The sequence below is a fragment of the Vicugna pacos genome, chromosome 35 (genome assembly GCF_048564905.1).
Source record: "Vicugna pacos chromosome 35, VicPac4, whole genome shotgun sequence".
NCBI lineage: Eukaryota > Metazoa > Chordata > Mammalia > Artiodactyla > Camelidae > Vicugna > Vicugna pacos.
In genome coordinates, this window is record NC_133021.1 from 22100377 (window position 1) to 22121498 (window position 21122).

The following is a 21122-nucleotide window of genomic DNA, read 5'->3' on the forward strand; positions in this document are numbered from 1 at the left end:
AGTTAAATAATTATTATTAAAACACAGAAATAGGGAAAAACAGAAGGTGAATTGATCTTGATGCAGTTTGTGGTCTTTATGTGAAATATGTTAATTATTTCAGTTACTGGTAATTGGTAACTGGTCTGTATCACGTATCATATCAATAAACAGATGCCTAAAAAAGTGCAGACTTAATATCTATCTCTGAACCAAGGATGGGAGTGTCAAAAGTAAAATTACATTGTATATACAGGTACTATATACCTAATGGCTATAAAACTTACCATTATGAGTTTAGAAAGTCCTTTTGACCTGCAGATTGGCTTTTAATATCAGACAATATGTTTTATGAGTATAAGTGTCTAACTATCCATTATTCAACCCCTAATGTTTAAATACAGAAGAGTATTCTGGAGTTAGGCTAGGCTGTTTTTGTGTTTAATTGGATGCATACTCGTCTAGCTATTTGTGTGCTCTAGAATAGCGTTTACTACTGTGCTTAATGTTATTTTGTGTGTGGATGAAAAGCACGTAATTCTGTCTCTCTACCACTTTAAGATTTACAAGAATAATGGCAAATTTACGAACCTTGACTGAAGTAGAAGATCTGGGCCTTAGTGTAAATTCTGCTCTCAATTAACTATGTGATCTTGGGCAAATCAAATGAGAATGTATGGTAAATGATGTGAAAGGAAAAAAGTGGTGATTGTCTGCCAGACTTTATTATATCCAAAGAATAGTCAACAAAATGTTATCTGGTTGTCTTATTTATAAAATGTCTTCTTATTTAAAGAAATAATAGTATTTTGAAACCTTAAGTTCTGCTTTGGAAGTGGTATGCATTTCCAAAAGAGTCTTCTTTTAAATGGCACTGCCAGAGTGATGTCATATTTTGTCATATCATGTTTTCTGGGCTGGTTTTTTTTTTTTTGGTCACTTTTATTTTACAGAATTGTCCATGATTTGTGCATGTCTGTGTGTATATAACATATATGTAACATTTTGGTGGTATGAAACTGTATTTTGATTCATGTTTTGCTCTTTAAAATTTGCTCTATCTGTAAATAAACGGGGCTGAAACAAAAACAAGACTCAAAACCCTATGAATATTCTTTTTAACCTTTAGCATTCCAAACTGTATATGGGAGCAAAAAGAACTGCCAATCCTCCTCACATTTTTGCCATGGCTGACTTAGCATACCAGTCTATGGTAACATATAATTCAGATCAGGTAAGGACCGTCTCACATTCATAGCAATTCCCCTCTTAAGTTCTTGTGTGTCCACTGAGTTTTGTTAGGATAAAGTCTTACAGTTTGCTCCTCTCACTGTGCAGTGCATTGTTATTTCTGGAGAAAGTGGTGCTGGAAAGACTGAAAGTGCTCATCTTCTAGTTCAGCAGCTGACAGTGCTTGGAAAGGTATAATTTATTTTTTGTCTGTCCTAACAGGAACATTTCTGATATTTCAGAACTTAATTTAACCAATTAGGTGAATATTCATAAGTTCCCACATTTTATAATGCACAGAAATCATAATGCACTTTGTTGTCCTTTGTGAGTTTAAAATATAACAAACAATAGAAAGTACATATGCTTTGTTTTGAGGATACTTTTATTTTCATTCTCAGTAGGCAAGGCTTTATTAATTTGATTTTCTCTCTTTTTCACCCTAACATATGCATGAATGCTTTCTTTACTTCCTCTCCTTTTGTAGTTAGCAAGTTAAAGGGGAGTCAATATGCAAAAAATAATTATTTAATTTATATTTAAATATATTATACTTAAATAAATATATATTACATACATCCCATCGATGATCAATTAGAAATTTAAATTTAAAAGTGTCATTAATAAATAAATAAATAATTTAAAAGCAAATAAAATAAAGCGTCATTATCACCACAAAAACATGAATATTTAAATTTAGATCTTACAAAACATGTGCAAGATTTGTATGCTGTAAAATAGAAAAAAGTTGATGAAAGATATCAAAGAAGTCCTGAAAAATAGAAGATACATACCACATTCATGGATTAAAACACTTAATATTATTAAGATGTCAGTTCTCCACAAATTGATCTGTAGATTCAATGCAGTTACAGTAAAAATCTCAACAGGATTTTTTATTTTTTTTAGAAACAGACAAGTTGACTTGAAAATTTACATGGTAAGGCAGGGTAACTATAATAATCAAACGGTTTTGAAAAAGAACAGTATTGGAGGATTAACACTACTTTATTTCAAGACTTACTATAAAGCTGTAGGGGTCAAGACTGTGTTATTTAAAGAAAAGATGGCATACAGATCAATGGAATAGAAAGAGGAATCTATATATATACGGTTTATCGATATTCAATAAAGGTGCAAGGTCAGTGAATGATAGTCCTTTAACAAATGGTACTGGAATAATCCCACAACTAAAATATTGAATCCTAATCTGGACCCCAAGCACTACAAGAAATTAACTCCAAGTAGATCAGAGACCTAAATGTAAAACCAAAAACTATAACATTTCTAGAAGAAAACTGTCAATTAACTTTGTTCTTTGTCATCTGAGGTCAGGCAAAGAGTTGTTATGTACAACATAAAAAGCATAATCCATAAAGGGAAAAATTGGATTTCACCAAAATTCAGAACTTCTGTTCTCTGAATGACACTGTTAAGAAAATGAAAACACAAATATAGGGTAGGGGAAAAGAAAGGGACAGCCACGTAGGCTCACTGGCCTCGACCAGGGTTCCACGTCTCCCATCCACACACTCGAGCTGTTCCTGGTTTGCACAATTATTCCCTCTCCTCTGCATCTGAGTTTACAGATTATCTTTACACCCTTAGTTTCAGGTTTAGCGACTTTCATGGAAGCAAGAGAAGTGGTCCAGGCTTTGGAGAGCATTTGGATGGGGCCCCAGGCAGGTGGAGGAGGAATAACAAAATTTGAAGTGTACCTCAGTTTGCATAGACTGCTTATAAATTGTGTTCATAAATCAGAAACTGAACAGAACCATATCTGAACAGAAAACATAAAATATCTGTTTGCCCCTCCGAGAAGGGTAGTGAGTGGTGCACCTATGGAAGGGGAAAAACATACTAGGTCATAACATCTGGCAACATAGCGAGAATATGCTCTTGTGTGTTTTCATCTACATAAAGTGCTTATCAAAGAGGAGACCTTTCATTCTACATAAAATTAATTTAAAAAAAAATTTAAAGATCTTGACATTTTCTCTAGGCTAATAACAAAACCCTGCAAGAGAAGATTTTACAAGTGAACAATCTGGTGGAAGCCTTTGGCAATGCCTGCACTATTATAAATGACAATTCCAGCCGATTTGGAAAATACTTAGAAATGAAATTTACCCCTTCTGGAGCTGTCGTGGGAGCACAGATTTCTGAATACCTTCTGGAGAAATCCCGAGTTATCCACCAAGCCATGTAAGTTCGTGTCACATGTTTGCTTATTTCCCAGGAAAACATAAGCAAAGATAATGCTTTTCTGAATAATAAAACGTATTATCATTTAACAAAATTTCAACACAAATTCAATACAATTTTGTTGATTACCTGCTACATGTGAGCCATTTACTGTTGGAAGCAGAGATCCCTCAGCGCTGCCTGTTCTCTCGTGTGTTACATCCAGGAGAGGGGCTTATAAATAGCCTAAAGTTGATGACACTAGATAGAAAGCCCAACCCATTATAGAGGTACTAACAGGATAAATTAGAGCCATTTCTGAAATAAGAGATAATATATTTCTCTACACAAAACTAATATGAAATTTAAATAGAAACAAGTCTTTCTCTTAAATGCTGGTATATATAAATAGATCTTTGTATTAATTCTATTTTTCCCAATGTTTATACACAAGGTACCAAAAAAAAAAATTCAGGAAGGGACTTTATTGTATTGTCCTTTTTCTTGCCTGTTGATTTAAGCGACCAATACGACATTTTGGTATGTTTAGGTTGAATGAATTCCTATTGGCAGTGTCTCTCTTGTCCTAATGATTCCAAAACATCCTTGTTTGTTGTTCATATGAAAAAAACTATAATCACAACATTGGGTATGTACCCTGGTCTTTATATTATTTTTTTTAATTGTGGCAATTTAGAGTCTTCTGTTTTTCTTATGTCGGTTTTGTGCTACACATATCTACATTATGGTAGTAATGTGTTGTATGTTAAATTCCTGGAAACATAAGCTGTTGTTAGGTATTAGTACATTAGTATTTAATATAAGTGCCTTCAAATTTCCTGTCATTCAGTTTATGAGTAAACTATGAATGTAAGTTGCCTGGAGGCACCTCCCGTGCTCAGCCTTCAATGTGGAAAGTTATCCTCTGGTCTTCAATTCTAAATGTGTAAGGATAACTATTAGGCAGTGATGGCTTCGAATGGTGGTTCCATGAAATGTTACTCACCTTGGGTAAGCGATTTAAACCTTAAAGACCCTTAGAGAATCTTGCTTCTGCAACTTACTGTGTGTATAATTTGAAGTGCTTAACCTCCCTGCACCTCAGCTTTTCATTTTTAGAAAGGGGGTAGCAGTGGTCCCTACCTGTTAATTAAGATGATGCTTGCAGAGTGTTTAGCACAGTGAGGAGCACACAGAAAGAAACCTGTGAAGTTTAAGCCCTTATTAGCAGTCGTAGTGTTCATGGTTGGTTATGTGGAGATTAGAAATAACATGTGGTGGGGGTGAGATAAATTGGGAGTTCTGGATCTGCAGATACAAACTACTATATATAAAATAGATAAACAACAAGGTCTTACTGTACAGTACAGGGAACTATATTCAATATCTTGTAATAGCCTATAGTGAAGAATATGAAAAAGAATATATATAACTGAATCACTGTGTTGTACACCAGAAATGAACACAACATTGTAAATCGACTATACTTAAATAAAAATAAAATAACATGTAGCACAGTACACAAGACACTGAAGATGTCAGTAAATAGTGGCTACTGTTATCAACGTGTGCAGCCGCCCAGGACTTAGTAGGCATGATTGTTACTGCCTTTGCCACCCTTACCAGGAGGAACCACCTGGTCTTATGCAGGTGTAGAGACATAACTGGTTCTCAAAACAATTTGTCCTGCTCTCATAACCATGTACTTCTGGCCTCTGGGGAAGGTCCACCTAAGACGCTAAAGTATTGGGATTTAGATGGGGTGCCATGATGCAAAGTATCGGGGGCACCATTCACAGTGGGTCCTCTGGAGTCTTGTGCTGGCACACCTGCATGTAGAATACCATGTGAGCGGTGCCCTCTGCGGCTACACATTGAGGCTGTGGATTTGTAACCATAGAAATAATCTCATTTATCCGTATTGAACCATTGCATGATCAAGTCCAGGAAATAGCACAAATAAGGTTATATTTTAGGCATACTATGAAGTAAGTACGCTTATTTTCAGCTGGCCTAACAGACGATAGTTTAACAACATTGTTTATTGGGGAAAAGTATTCCAAATTCCAGTTCATCATCAGGTTGATAGAGATCTCAGTTCCAACTCAAGCACATCAGCCGTATAATTTTTCTATTTTTCCAGGGTCTTTTTTTAACATCTATTTTTTTCTTTTACTTAATTTGAATTGCATTTTTAAATTCTAGAGAAGCTTTTTGTAATGATCTTTAAATGTGAAAATATCAGCAATGTGATAGAAGAATTCTTAGTTGGTAAATATAACTGCGCTATGTAATTTGGGGACTGAAAGGAAAGAACCAGTTCAAACGGCTTAACTGAGAGGAGGTAGAGGGCATCAAAGAACCAAGAAGAAACGGTGAAATACCCACATATGAACAGCACTGAGAAATTATTGCTGCTCCTGGGTCTGAAGGGCAGAAAGTGGGAACTCTCTGTGGGGCCTGGTGAGAACCGGGGCGCGGGAGAGGATGCTGCGTGTCAGGAGCTGCTGCCCAAAGGAACACAGTTGTCCCTCGGTGTCTGCGGGGCGTTGGTTCCAGAACCCGCTCCCTCCAATGGTGCCCAAGTCCGTGGATGCTGATTGGGTCCTCCGGGTCCACGGGTTCCGCATCCACAGATTCGATTGGTTGAATCCGTGGATGCGCAACCCAGTGGATACTGAGGGCCAACTGTACCGCTCCTGGGAGGGAGCGAGCAAGCGGAGGAACACCTCGACCTCGTCCCTCCTCTCTCCTTGCAGGCTCCTGCCTGTGCTTCCTCCCGGCCCAGCCCAGCGGGAAGCCGGAGAGCAGGCGAGAGCCGGGGATTGCCGTCTCCGGAGGTTAGCGAGCAAGGCAAAGAGCGGAGAGGAATCTGCGGTGGCAGAGAAGAACCGGAGCGGACCATTATTTTTCAAAAAAGAATTTACCTTTTCTCTTAATGGAATAAATTCTTTTCTTTTTGCCTCCTCCCACATTATCCCACCCCAATCTCTGACCCCATTTTTTTTATACTTCCAATGACGGTATTTCTAGTGATAGGACTATCATAAAGTTGTGACTGACAGCCTTTCCTAAAATGTAGATGATTTTAAAGAGGACATTTCAAAAAGAAGTGACTCGATTCCAAGAAGAAAATGAGCATCTTAACGTCAATGCGGCAAAATGCTCGTAAATGTAAGTGGTAGCTGTTTCCCTGCACTTTTCCCTGTTCCTACAGTTCAGTTCAGCAAAGCACTGACTGCGTTTCTCTCACGTGCCCGGCACTTCACTAGACGCTACGGGAGACATCGGCCGAATGGCACGTGTGTGCTCTCCTGTGGAGAAGGCGAAAATACTATTTATGGAGCAATTACTCTGTCAGGCACTGTGCTTTGTACTTTACGTCCCTCATCTCTTCTATTCCCTCAGAGATGTGACAGGGTATTATTGTCTATCCTGTACAGGAGGCAACAGACCAAGAATATTGTAGTAAGTTCCCTAATGTCGAGAAGCTAATATGTGGATAAACTGGACCTACTATGTGCAGGAGCTGTTCTGAGTGCAGGAGATACAGAGCGGGACGAAGACAGGACCCCTGCGGTAAAGCAGCGCGTGGCCTCCTGGGAGCCGTGTCTGCTTTGATACAGGGCTGGCTGGCTTCTCATCTCTCAGGAGCGTAGGCAGCGAGTTCCTCTGCGAGGGGTGGGCAGGGAGATGGCAAGGGAGGGGGACTGAGGAGACGGGACATCCTGGAGAAGGGAGTCCTGGAGGAGGGAGCGGTACTGACAATGAGCAGCTGGAAGCACTGTTTCATGAACATCCTGTGGGGCCTCATGAATGCAAGGCTGTGTTGCCTTTTCAAGCCTCATTTCGGGCCCCTTTGGTGAAGACTCCAAGGCTGACTTTCCCAGGTCGGGTAAGTCCCTGCCGTGTGAGGACTTTGCCACAGTTTTGAGGTGCTAGAGGCCTTGGCTGCACAGGTGATCCCCAGGGTCCCGGGCACACGGGACATCCTGGAGGGTCTTCCTGCCAACTGCTGGTTGGGACTCTGAGGAAGCATTAGAGGGTCCACAGTGGGGGTGGGGCCAGAGCCAGAGAAATAAGTCGACCCTTGAACACCGGGGGTTTAGGGGCACCAACCCCCCCTTGCAGTCAGAAATCTGCATGTAACTTCTGACTTTCCCCAAACTTAACTGCTAACAGCCTGCTGTTAGCCAGAAGCCTTGCCGGTAACATAAACAGTCGGTTAACTCATATTTTGTATGTTACATGTGTTATATACTCTATTCTTACAAAAGAGTAAGCTAGAGGAAAAAAATGTTATTAAGAAAATTATAAGGAAGAGAAAATACATTTAAAGGACTGCACTATCGATGCCGTAAGTTTGTGTTCTGTTGACAAGACGAATCACCCGTCAGTGCCTGTGTCCATGTTGTCTTAGTTGATACAAAACACTGTAGATGTTATGCTGGACATCAAACACTGGACATCAAAAACAAAAAGACAATATGAGAAAGAAATGCATATTCATTTACAGGTATGACGGTTCATGCGTTGATAATAAAGAGGCAGCAATCAGATTGCCTTATGTCACCTTGTGTAGTCAATACAATTGCGTCACGGTAGCCTGGCCTGTATGCTAAGAAATGAATCTTATAAAATTTTATGGCATACAATATTTCAGTCATATTCACAATGCAGTATTAAGAACTCCGGTGCATTGTCTCAAAAACTGCTTTGTGACAATAAGCTGATATGTAGTTTCTCCAGTTACGAGAGAGAGGCATACTGTATGGTAATGTAATTCTCTGAGGACAGAGTGATAAATCAGTAAGAAAGTGACACATTATTCATTTTACATTAACTATCACTCACTTTAGGCCCATGTGGAGATCGGTTATCCACTCCAAGTCTTGTACATGATATTCTTCACTTTTTTTTATACTTATTGAAAACACTTATGCATAAATGGACCCACACAGTTCAAACCCGTGTTGTTCAAGGGCCGGCTGTTCTGCCTGGTGGCTCGCTGAGACCCCACATTTGTCCCCAGGCCATCCTGACCTGGGAACCAGGTCCCACTTGTGCGGGACGCTACGGTGCTGTGCCTTCTGTGAGTGCTGCTTTCATGTAGCTAAGTCACTTCTGTAGTTGTACACTGCATCATTAAAGCATTAAAGGTGTGACATAGAGAGCAATCAATGTGATTCCATTAGAACAAAGCGAACTAAATTATATGCTGTGCCCGTCTTAGAGAAGTTTCATTATTTTGTGGTGAGAAAAGACAAAGAACTAAACTTTTAGTTTTATTCTAACCTTAACTCATGCCCAATGCTAGTGTTCATCGAAGCGTTACTTGTGACTGCCACAAATAATGGCTCAGGGGGTGGAAGATGCACATACAGCCAGCTGTAAAGGATGCTGCCGTCCTCACTTCAGCACCTCAGCATGTGGACACCCCTTTTCTTGAAACACTCACCTGTCTTTGCTTCTATGACTGGACCCTCCTGGTTCCTCCTCTACCTCTCTAAGTTTTTCCTCTCTGATTTAGATTCATCCATCCATTCCCTAAATGTGCACTGCACTTACCAAAGCTTTGTTATGGTAGCATTTCTCTTTTCTCTCTGTATTCTCACACTTAGCAATTTCTTTTGATATCATGGCCTCAGCCAATAGGTCTGCGTGATTGACAACCAAAGATGTGCTTCTCACTGTCTCCTAAGTTCACATTTTTCATTTTAGCTGAGTACAGGCACAGCTCAGAGATACTGTGGGTTCAGTTCCAGACCACTACAATAAGGTGAATATCATAATAAAGCAAGTCATGTGAATTTCTTGGTTTCCCAGTACATTTAAAAGTTTACACTGTGCTGTAGTCTGTTAAGTGTGCAATAGCATTATGTCTACAAAGACACTGCACATACCTTAATTAAAAATTACTTTATTGCTAAAAAATGCTGACCCTCCCTCTGCTGCCATTTTATCTCAACCCCTTGTTCCCTCACACCCACGCATTCAAGAGATTTGATTTCCTGGACATTCGAACTTTCTCCCAGGGTGTCGGTATTATGCCCTCCCAGACTTGGGGGGCAGTCTCAACCCAGAATGCATACTAATCAATAGCACTGATACTTTTCTCTTTCAAAATGTATCCCTTCTTTTTGAAATATTAACAAGGAGGAGCAGGAACCTACATTAATCACTTTATCAAGTAGTGCACTTTTGTATGAAGTATTTTTATATGTGAATTTTTAGGAAAGTCTATAAATGATGCCCTTTTCAATCCCTGATAACTTTCTTGCTTTGACGTCAGCTTTGTCTGAAATTAACATAATTGCTCCTGCTTTCTTTTTGTTTTGTTTTGTTTTTTGTACTTTTAAAAAAAATTTAAGCCTTTTTTTTTGTTTTTGGGTTTTTTTGTTGTTGTTTTTGCTTCTTTTTTCTTTTTTTCTCCTGCTTTCTTTTGATTGGCATTAGCATGGTATATTTTTCTCCATCCATTATTTTTAATCTATATGTATCTTGGTATTGAAAGTGCATTTTTCAAAGAAAGAAATAAAGAAAAAGACAAATGAACATAAATACAAAACAGAAACAGAGTCATAGGTACAGAACACAAACTTGCGGTTGCCAGAGGGGAGGGGGGTGGGAAGGGAGAGACTGAGAGTTCGAAATTTGTAGATACTGACAAGCATATGTGGAATAGATAAACAAGATTATACTGTATAGCACAGGGAAATATGTACGAGATCTTCTGGTAGCTCACGGCAAAAAAGAATGCAACAATGAATGTATGTATGATCATGTATAACTGAAAAATTGTGCTCTACGCTGGAAATTGACACAACATTGTAAACTGACTATAACTCAATAAAAAAAAGTTAAAAAATAAATAAAGTGCATTTTTCATAGACAACATATAGTTGGACCTTGCTTTTTGATCAACTCTGATATTCTCTATTAATTGAGGCATTTAGACCATTCATGTTCAAATTAATTACTAATATAGTTGGATTAATATCTACTGTGTTTGATACTGCTACTGTTTCTAACTGTTGCCCCCTGTTCTTTGTTCTTATTTTTGTCTTCCACTCTTTCTCTGCCTTTTTGTGGTTTTAATTGAGCATGTTATGCAATTCTCTTTTCTTTCTTTTCTTAGGATAGCAGTCATACTTCTTTTTTTGGTCTCTTAGTGGTTACCCTAGGATTTTTAATATATTTTTACAATTAATCCAAGGCACTTCTAAATAATTCTATAGTGCTTCACAGATATTGAGAACTTTATAACAGAATAATCCCAGTTCCCCTCTCCCAACCTTTGTGTCATTGCTATCTTTGATATCATTATCAAATAATAATAACAGTCACAACTACAGAAAGGCAACTCCAGTATTCTGGGACACCGACATGAGCACTTACAGTTGTTCTGATCATTATATTGCCAGGAAACTTCAGCAAGTGATAAATATTCTTACTAACTGCCTTCCTGAAAATATCTTATTTTTTCAGCGGAGAAAAAAATTTTCATATTTTTTACTACGTCTACGCTGGTTTAGCAGAAAAGAAGAAACTAGCCCATTACAAACTGCCAGAAAATAAGCCTCCCAGGTAACAAAGCAGGGTGGACTTTCATAAATACTGCTTCCACTTTCCACTTAATTTCAGATTTTCACCTATCCTTTCATATTTTTTTTCAGATACCTGCAAAATGACCATATCAGAACAGTACAGGACATGATGAATAATGGTTTCTATAAATCCCAATATGAGTTAATTGAGCAGTGTTTCAAGGTCATCGGTTTTACAATGGAGGTGAGTGTGAAAGACACGTGAACCTCCGCAGGAAGTGTCTTTTTGTCGTCACGAGTGGTAAGAGCATTTGTTGAGTGGTCACTATATGTCAGACGTGGCGCTGAGGGCATTACATGGATCTTTTTTCAAATTACTGAAATGGCCTTATGAAATAGCTAGAATTATAATATTTACCTTCTATATGAAGAAACTATGGCCTTAAGATAGAACTGAATGGTTTTGTTCGTAATCTTTTATTTTACTTGCATTTGCATCTCCCACAAATGTATGAAATTTTATTTAAATGGGTAACTGTAACCATGTCTCATGTTCTTTTTTAGTGCAATCTGTTTTTCTAACAACTTTATTAAGATATAATTCACATCCGTACAAGTCAGCTGTTAAAAAGTGTACACTTAATACAGTCATGAGGCTGTGCATCCACCCCCATAATCACTTTGGGAATATTTCCATGTTCTAAATTTTCCACCCCAAAAGGCGACATGCTGGTGATTAGCAGTCCTTCGTCATTCCCATCCCACCTCTTCTTCCTATCACTCTAGATCTGATTATTGTGGACATTCCACACTCATTTACTGATGCCATATGTCACCCTTTGTGACTGACTTCTTTAGCATAATATCTTCAAGGTTCATCTGTACGGTAGCAGATATCAGTACTTCATTCCTTTTTATTGAGGAATAATCCATTGTCTGGATTTACCTCATGTTATATTTATCCAGGCATCATCACTTGATGAGCATTTGGGTTGTTTCTGCTTTGGGGCTATTATAAACAATGTTGCTGCCATCATCCAAGTCCAAGTTTTGTGCAATGTGAGTTTTCACTCTTCTTTGGTGCTTACCTAGGAGTGGAAATGCCGGGTCGTGGAGTAACGCCTGAGGAACTCCTAGACTGTGCCCCAAAGTAGCTGCACTATTTTACATTCCAACCAGCAGGATATAAACGTTCCAGTTTCTCCCCATCTTCCTCAGCACTTATTATTATCTGTTCATAGCCTTTCTATCAAGTGTGAAGTGGTGTCTCATTGTGGTTTTGATTTGCATTTCCCTAAAGCCTTATGATGCTGTAACTTCTTTTCATGTACTGATTGGTCCTTTATCATTTATAAATCTTCGAAGAAATGTCTGTTCAGAGTCTTTGCCTATTTTTAATTAGGCTGTCTTTTTATTATTGAGTTGTAAGAATTCTTTGTATTATAGGCACAAGTTTCTTATCAGATACATGACTTGCAAAAATTGCCTCTCATTTGTTGTCTTTTTACTTTCTTGATGGCATCCTTTGAAGCACATTCTTTGTATTATTGATCTTGGCTTTTTTATATTTTTATCAAGTATTCATTTGGTTTCTTGTGCTATCCTTTTGCTTAAGGAGAAAACTTGGTACCTCTATTTCTTTATTTAACAATGGAAACATTTAAGGCTACAAATTTATCCCTGAGTAATAAAGATTTCTTTCTGTGTCATAGGTTGTATTTTTTAATTTTTACAACAAAGTATCTTGTTTAATAGGGGCTCCTGAAGGCTTTTAGAGAAGCTTTCAGGCTCTGCTCTTAGCAGTTTACTGTTTGCTGTGTTATTTAAGTCCTGCAGTAAAAAGAGCACTTCACTCTGAATGTGAATCAGGCTTTTAGATGAGCTCTTTCAGGAAAGTAATGTGCAATTGGTTGGATTTCAATTTCATTTCATAAATGACACTCCTGCAACTTGAAACAGTTAATATGTCTGCTTTAGCAGTATACTGAAATTTCTTGGATTATCAAATCTCTGCTAAGAGCTTGAGCTAAAAATAATACCTAATTCTTCTCCAAAAATTTGGAAAATTTGATCAGGAGGATGTGAAATGTAGAGATGCTGATAGAAGTGAAATGTTACAAGAATCATTCAAATTGCGTGCAGTGAGGTTATTGAGTTTAATCATTCTGTAGCATGTTTTTAAGGCACTGTGAACTCCCTTCTAAAATGGAAGGCTGTCTGCAATAACTGTTAGTCCACTGATGCATCTGCTTGCTAGAGAATAGTATTTCTAAAGCTGTGTTTGTTCTCAGCATAGAGAAAAGTTTGCTACTAGTGTGTTTTCTCCAAATAATGGAGCTTCTGCTGTTGACAGCTTCCACAACAGATGGTCCCCCAGTCTTGACTTTCCTTTGAAAGCCTTTGGTTCCATCCACCTTGGGTCTCCTCACTCAGGGCTGAGAGGAGGACTTCCTCAAGACCTTGACTTTAGGGAGTGAGGTGTGATCTCTGCCAGCTGGGTGAGGTTGGAGAAGAAGGATAGATAAACAGCTTTCTTTTGTCTTGAAATTAGGGCCTTACCTTCAGGAGTGGTTTTGGTAAACCACGGTGATCTTTGTCCATCGGGACACATTTCAACTTTCAGAGCTTTTTCTGATGTGTCCTTTCTCCATAGCCAAGAGGAATTCACATTTGATGGGAAGACTCCCTACCTGGCTGCCTTTACAGCCCCAGAATTTAGAGTCCTCCTTTAATTCTGAATTCTGAATGCCACTCTGTTTCTAGACAAGTGGATTGGTCATGGGGAGAGGTGGGTGAGAGCTGCAGGAGCCCAGGGGAACTGGCAGGCTGTTTTCAGGGCCAAGGGAGGAGAAATAACTCCTCTTGGGACAAGAGAAGAATATTACCACAACTTTCCCAGAGCTCTCAGTTTTTTGCCAGAAGACTGAGAATTATGTGGACAAGAGGGAAGTGATACTGTGGACTCATGGGCAAGCCAGCATTGAATGCAGCCTTAGGCACATACTTTACTCACGGGAAGTCTTGAGCTGAAGTTGAAACACCTTTTGGTTTAGCAGCAGAAGCTCCAGCTCAACCATCTTTATTTCTGAATGATGCGTTCTTTCCATGGATTCATAGAGGCTGCCTGGAACTTTGGCTAAACTGCAGCTCAAATCAGGAAGCTCAGGGGTTCTGTAGAGGTCTCTAGGCAGAAAGATGATTTGGGACCTTCTCTCTGTTGATGCGTTAAATAGTTTTTAGTCTATAAAATGGAACAAAGAATCCATTGTTCGATATGATTTCTGAAGGGTTTTTAGGAAAGCTTGCACTCTTAGCTGTAATATGTTACTACGAGAATTTTCTACAGGTGAGACAGATGCATTTCTTAAAGGGCCAGTATATAAACCTCATTCCCCTACTCCACTCTCACAAAAGAAAGAAGGGGAAAAAAAGAAGGAGTAGGGCAGGGAGGCAGAGGAGGAGGAAGAGAAGCCACTGCAGCAGCAAAGGTTGGCAGGGTGACTGGACCGATGTGTGAGGACAGGACAGTTTGCCTGAACAGTAGCAGCCTTTGCTGGAGAGTTGGGAGGAAAATGGTGAGGACAGAACAGGAGAGAACAATTGGGAGATTCCTGAGCTTGCAGAACACATTGTGGCCATCTCACAGGAAGAGCAGAGTGATGCACACCCTTGTGCGCACCGTGAGGTCTGGGTGGTGGACATCATCTGAAAGCTATGTTGTCAACAGTACCTGACTGCCTCTGGTGTCAGAAATGACCCTAATGTATTTCCTAATGAAATAGATGGCTTTATTCCTAGGGAAATAAGTGTGTTTGCCATTGGTTCAGCTCTGGGGAGGAAGGCCCTGACTTGAAAGGCCGGAGTGTCGCCCATATTCCAGGTGACGTACGACTGTCACCCGGAGATTTCAGACAAGCCATGGGAGACACTGCAGGTGATTCCACATGCCACCCTGGTCCAGACATAGTAACATTCATTCGCTCTAATTCTGAGGTCCCAAGCATCACTGGTGACCACCTGGGTCTTTCACTCTCATTTTGGATGAAAGGGATCAAGATCTCGTCCTCCCCCGTGTGTTAGCACGCTATAACACCTAGAGCAGCTGCAGCAGGACTGAAAATAGGATACTTGCTGCTCCGTCAGACTAGCTTGATGCTCATCAGTTTCAGCTTAGCCCTACCCCACTCCAAGCCTTTCCTGGTCGTGGCTGCTTCCGGGTGCATCTTCGTCAGTAACATTGGCCAAAATGCACATTCAGATCTGCCTCCTCCCCTTCTGCTGCGTCGCTGTCCCTCCCCCGCCTCCCCTAACCCTGCCATCACCCGCAGCTTGTACCTGTGGAGACAAGTTAACTCAAGCCCTTAGAGGGTATCCTGCCTCCTAAAGCAGAAAGGGGTGCCGCAAATAAAGAAAAAGCAGCTCCTCTCTCCAGTCCTTGGTCGTAGAATGGATGTTGCTAGTGGCCGATGCCCCTTTGGACTGTGATCTGGCCCTGTTGGTTGCCTGGTTACGGGAAAAGAGGAGCAGTGAGTTGGATCTCACAGCATCTTCCAGCCCAGAAACATGCTGTACAGCACCTGCTGTGCACCAGAGGCTGGGCCCCATTGTAGTTCTTTTCCCTGCTTTTTGTCAGAAGAGCTCATTTTCTCACCAGTTCTTTCCTCCAGAGGTTGCTGGCTCAGAAACAGGGAGCCATTTTCAATTGTTTTTGGTTTTTTTCCCCAACTTCTCAGTCTCAGTCATTAAAGGCAATGTTTCACTTATATGGGGCTCAACTCCTCTCCCTCGCCTGGTAGAGCAATGTTTAGTCACATTAAAATGAAACCAGTCCTGCAGTTAGCATCTAGTGACAAGTGTAATTCATTTATGTAAAACTGTACAGTCCAAATGTAAACATGCTCAATGCTTATTGAACATCCAGACACACAGCTTAGGATAAATTAGGAAAATATAACATCTGTTTCTGGAGCTGAAGCACAGTCACTGCTAAGGAATTTGTGCAGATTTCTAGTCTGGTTCAAGGTGACTCTCCCAGGACAGGGTGGTCTCCCACCTAAAAGCAGGGCCTCAGACAGTTAACAGGGCAGACGGCTCCAGTTTGCTGACAGTAGAATAAACCGAGCGGGTGTTTACTTCCTTTTTATCCCACTCCTGATTTTTTCATGTCATCTCACTGGCTTTCTTGGGTATGTCCTTGGTCTGTAGCTGCTTCAAGTTCATTTTGGAAAGAGGCAGCCTTCAAAATCAAGTTAAATGGCTCAATATTCACATCCTCTAAGCACAGCTTGCCACCATCACATTTTACTGCTGCACAGTTTGGGTGTCTCTCCAGTATAGAGAGTCTCTCTCTCTCTCTCTGTCTCCCCTTGTCTTTCTCTGGTTGGTGTCAACAGCACCCAAGGTGTGTGTGTCCCTTTAAACATTCCCCGGGTTTGCAGTTCACCTGTACGTTTGTGATTCAGCACACGCCCGGCAAATTGACAGGCAAATCAAAATTGAATATTCTCTAAAAATAACGCAAATTGGAAAACCTCTAAAACTTTTCAAAACATAAATGATTTCCTAAGCCATTTTCCTGCCATAGTTTAAAAATAAATCATTAAAATAAATGAGTAGTTTTATGAGTCAACTCATTGAGAGGCAATTTCTATCGTATCATGACACGAATTTTTATTTGTTTCCCTTTGCACAAAGTCGTATGTCTTTTGCCTAAGATGAGAAAGCCTTTTTTTTCCTGCTTTAATTTTGCTTACTTTCCTTACGACAGTCTGAAATCACTAGCTAGTACATTCTCTTTGGATTATCAGTTATGGCTTTGGTTATGATCAAATAATATTTGTGAGGTAAATTTTGAAGTATTTTAAAGCATCACACAAGGTATTGAATTTCTGTGAAATATTTCATTTTTAAAAATCAGTTTTAATCAGGGTGCATGGGGCATAGGAAGTCCCTTTTAGTTAGTCGTTTGATAATAATTTAAAAACAATAATTTGATACCTAGTGGTCTGCATTCAAAATGCATAAAATAAGTTACAGTTCTTGAATGTCGTAATTCAGCCAACATTGGTGATTTGAATGGAATGACAGGACCAAGGAAGAATTAAAATAAAAATAATTCCATACCAAAGAGTCAGAGTCTGTGGGTTAAAGTCCCTGGCCACTGCTTGTTTATCTTTAGACTGGTTACTAAGCCTCTCTGGTCTAAATTTCTTTATCAGTAGAAGGAGGCGGAGGAGTGGCTTATTTGAGCCACTTCTTACTCTCACGATCTTTGATTCTGTGACTGAAATTAAGGCCATTTAATTTCATTCTGATCTTTGCAAATTGTTCATGTCACTTTGTTGCTTTATTTATTTGCAAGGTTCAGCCTAAGCATACAGAGCATATTGGTATTTGTTATATGCAAACAGCTGCAAATGCTGATGGCTGAGCTCCTCCTTTCCTCTCATCAGTTCCTGTTTGCCTGGTATGTGGGCTCCCATAGCATCCTGTCCTGTGGTACTCGCCCAGCCTGCTCCTCTCCGTCCTGCCTTCCCTGTCCTTTCTCACTGGCAGCATCAGGACCTTGTCTCTCCCTGGACTAGACTGGGAAGGGCCACGTTCCCCAACCTGGGCTGGTGTTGCTTCACCGTGGTCCGTGGTGATCCCCACCTACTTTGAGGTCCATGCATTGTTCCCCTTCTCCCTCCTCCTCTTGGGTTTCAGTTAGGTGACAAGTGTGGGCTGAGGCTCTAAGAGGGGACTTGGTGCATGTCCCCCAAAGAACCCTGCACCAAACACAATCTATCCAGCCTGGGCTGAAGCTTCCATTCCCAGAACAAAGTCAGAGAAAGAGGATCATGTATTCCCAACTATAAGGCTCTACCACTTAGAGGAGTTAATTGGCTTTTAGAAGAAAACAACTTGGCTTAATACGGTCTCTTGGCCTCACAAAATCTAACTACTGATTCAGGATGCAAAGCCTGAGACCAAAAGACGGGGACAGTTACAATTTTTTAAAAATCTGAGGAGGATAAGCAGAAACTGTGAGACACAGGTTAAAAGACTTCAAGACAAATACGAGAGAGATTGTTTTGAAAGTGAAGGAAATTTTATTGTCATTTGACTGACACAAAAGAAAACAGTTGACAAGCATTTATTGAGTGCCAGTTGTCTACCAGATCCTATGTTAAGAATTAGAGACATGAATTAGGCATGGTCTCCATCCTCAGCGAGTTTATCATCTAATAAAAGACACACACACTAAGCATAGTTTTAATAAAATGGAGCCAATTCTATGATAACAAACAGAGAATGGCACAGAAACAAGAAGTCTGGTGGTTGGTCAGTGAAGAGTTCTGAGAAGAGATTATGTGTGAAGAATGGGGGAAAGAACACATGAGTCGGAACTAAAGGATGAAAGTAATGTGGAATTCATGGGAACCTGTAAGGAGTTTGGCTGGCTGAGAAAATAGCTGGAAATGAGGATGCAGAGTCAGGCAGACACCAGACACCAAAGAGGCACTTCTTTGGGTGCTTTGGTAAGAAGCCGGAACTTTATCCTTAAGGGAATAGAAGCTATTGAAGGAAGCTAGCTGGGGACATAGATGATCTGGTTTGCCTGCTGGGAAGATGGCTATGACAGTTGTATGGAAGATGAACTGGAGAGTGGCAAGACCAGAGGCCAAGGGACTAGTAAGGGGCATCATGCCAGAGGCTGAGTTTGTGCATTGATCACGTTTCAGAGTCTAGCTGGGACCCTGATCCTGACGGAGAGAAAAAAATAAAGCCAGGCAGTTTACCTGTGAGTTGTTAATGTTCGAAGAAGGCATGTTTTTGATCATTTATTCCATATATTAATGATTTTAAAACCAAGTACCTAATTTTTTCCTTAAGCTCTTAAGTCTTGCTTATATAACATTTTTTTTTAAGATTTCATTTTTTTAGAGAAGTTTTAGGCTCACAGCAAAACTGAGTAGAAAGTACAGAGATTTCCCATATTTCCTTTGTCCCCCCTCTACCCCCAGCCTCCTGCACCATTCACATCCCACACCAGAGTGGTGTATTTGTTACAACCGATGACCCTGCGTTGACTCATCATTATCATCCAGAGTTTATAGTTTACGTTATGGTTCATTCTCGGAGTTGTACTTTCTTTGACTTTGGACAAATGTATAATGACAGGTACCCGTCATTATGGTATCACACAGAGTAGGTTCACTGCCCTAAAAATCCTCTTCTCTGCCTACTCATCTCTCCCTCCCTGCTAACCCCTGGCAACTACTGATCTTTTTACTGTCTCCATAGTTTTGCCTTTTCCAGAGGGTCATATAGTTAGAATTATACAGTTGGCAGCCTTTTCAAATTGGTTATTTCATTAGCAATATGCAGTTATGTTTCCTCCATGTCTTTTCAAGTCTTGCTAGTACTGAATAATATTCACTTGTCAGGATTCACCACAGTTATCTGCTCACCAACTGAAGGACATCTTGATTGCTTCACGTTTTGGCAATTATGAATAAAGCTGCTGCAAACATCCAGGCACAGGTTTATATGTAGACATACATTTTCAACTCCTTTAGGTACATACCGAGGAGCATGATCACTGGTTCATATGGTAAGAGTAAGTTTAGTTTTGTAGCAACCTGCCAAACTGTCTTCCAAAGTGACTGTACCATTTTTGCATTCCTACCAGCAATTGAATGAGAGTTCCTATTGCTCCACATCCTCGCCAGCATTTGGTGTTGTCGGTATTTTGGATTTTGGTCATTCTAATAGTGGCACAGTGGTATTTATTTTGTGATTTTAATTTGTGTTTCCCTGGTGACGTATGATGTGGAGCATCCTTTCTTGTGCTTATTTGCCATCTACATGTCTTTTTCAGTGAGCTGTTTATTAAGATTTTTGGCCCATTTTTAAATTGTGTTGTTTGGGGTTTTTTTTGTTGTTGAGTTTTAAGAGTCCTTTGAATACTTTGATAACAGCCCTTTATCAGGTGTGTTTTTTGCAAATATTTTCTCTCAATCTTTGTTTGCCTTCTCTCACCTAAATGAATGCAGTAGCCTCCTGACTACTCCACGTTTCCATCTGTTCCACTTGGTAACCAGACTCGTCAGTTTAAAATACAGCTGTTTTACTTTCTTCATAGCCCCTTTTTTCCCCTGAAATGTCATGATTAGCTACTTGTTTATTTACTTAATGTCTGCCTTCCCACTGCCTGAATCCCCCCAAAGGAACAAGGATCATCAGTCTTGTCTGCTGCTGAAGCCCCTTTGACTAAAACAGTGCCTGGCATGAAATATGTGTTTATTGGATAAGTGAATATATAGCTATATACCTGTTTATTCACTCAACAGATATATTCATTTAAATATTTATTATATTCATTGTATATATTTGTTATATATGAATGAATAAATATCCCCAAAGATTGTTTTCATATACAGTTTCATTAACATTTTGGGGTGTTGCAGTGGGTGGGTTCATTGTTTCTGTTAAGCAGGAGCTGGGCTGGAATAAATACAGCAACATAAGAAAATGATAAAGGATTTTTTTCTGTCCTGTACCTCACTGAACCATGAACATGATTGGAGTGACACCTAGAAGTACCATAGACTCCTTGACAAAATTCTTCCAGTGCCTCCAAGAAGCCGTGTGCGTGTGTGTGTGTGCACACGCGCGCTTGTACGTATATATGCATATATCACCCAAGATTGCAAGGAGATACTAACAAGGCGATGGTGGATGACCAGGAAGCCACTGGTTGAGACTGAGTGAGAAGGATTATAAAGCAAATGGAATTATCTTTTTGTAATCTCCGGAGTGGGGGATGCGGGAAGGGAAGATGGGTAAACTATTTAAGATGAATGATACAGAGCTACACCAACTGATCTCTCTTGCAGGTCTTGGGTTTGGCAACTACTGGATGAGAATATATATTTATGTGTTTGTAAATGTATTTCTGAACATATTTTTGATGTACTTTAGGGTTTTATGACTATGAACTCTAAACTGTAGTCCAGATTTCTGACGTCCTAGTTAAACCATACGTAGCCTCTGATTTTGGTGCTGAGATTTTTTTATTTTTCTTCCTTAAGTCTCCTTTATCCACACATATAGCCTCGCTTTTGAGGGGCCTCAAGGAAAATGAACACATGGAAATGGACACATCACATTCTGAAGTTAAGTTTTACATGGATTGAT

At 39.8% G+C, this 21122-nt stretch overlaps 1 protein-coding gene across 1 annotated transcript in view; it reads left to right on the plus strand.

Moving 5' to 3' along the window:
- The window catches only part of MYO3A (myosin IIIA), a 184574-nt gene that overhangs the window by 81229 nt on the left and 82223 nt on the right, over positions 1 to 21122 (plus strand). The window contains exons 12-16 of the mRNA XM_072954981.1: positions 1109 to 1213; positions 1318 to 1401; positions 3212 to 3414; positions 10882 to 10980; positions 11070 to 11184. Of these exons, the coding sequence (XP_072811082.1) occupies positions 1109 to 1213; positions 1318 to 1401; positions 3212 to 3414; positions 10882 to 10980; positions 11070 to 11184 (606 nt within the window). The remainder of the gene's footprint in view (positions 1 to 1108; positions 1214 to 1317; positions 1402 to 3211; positions 3415 to 10881; positions 10981 to 11069; positions 11185 to 21122) is intronic.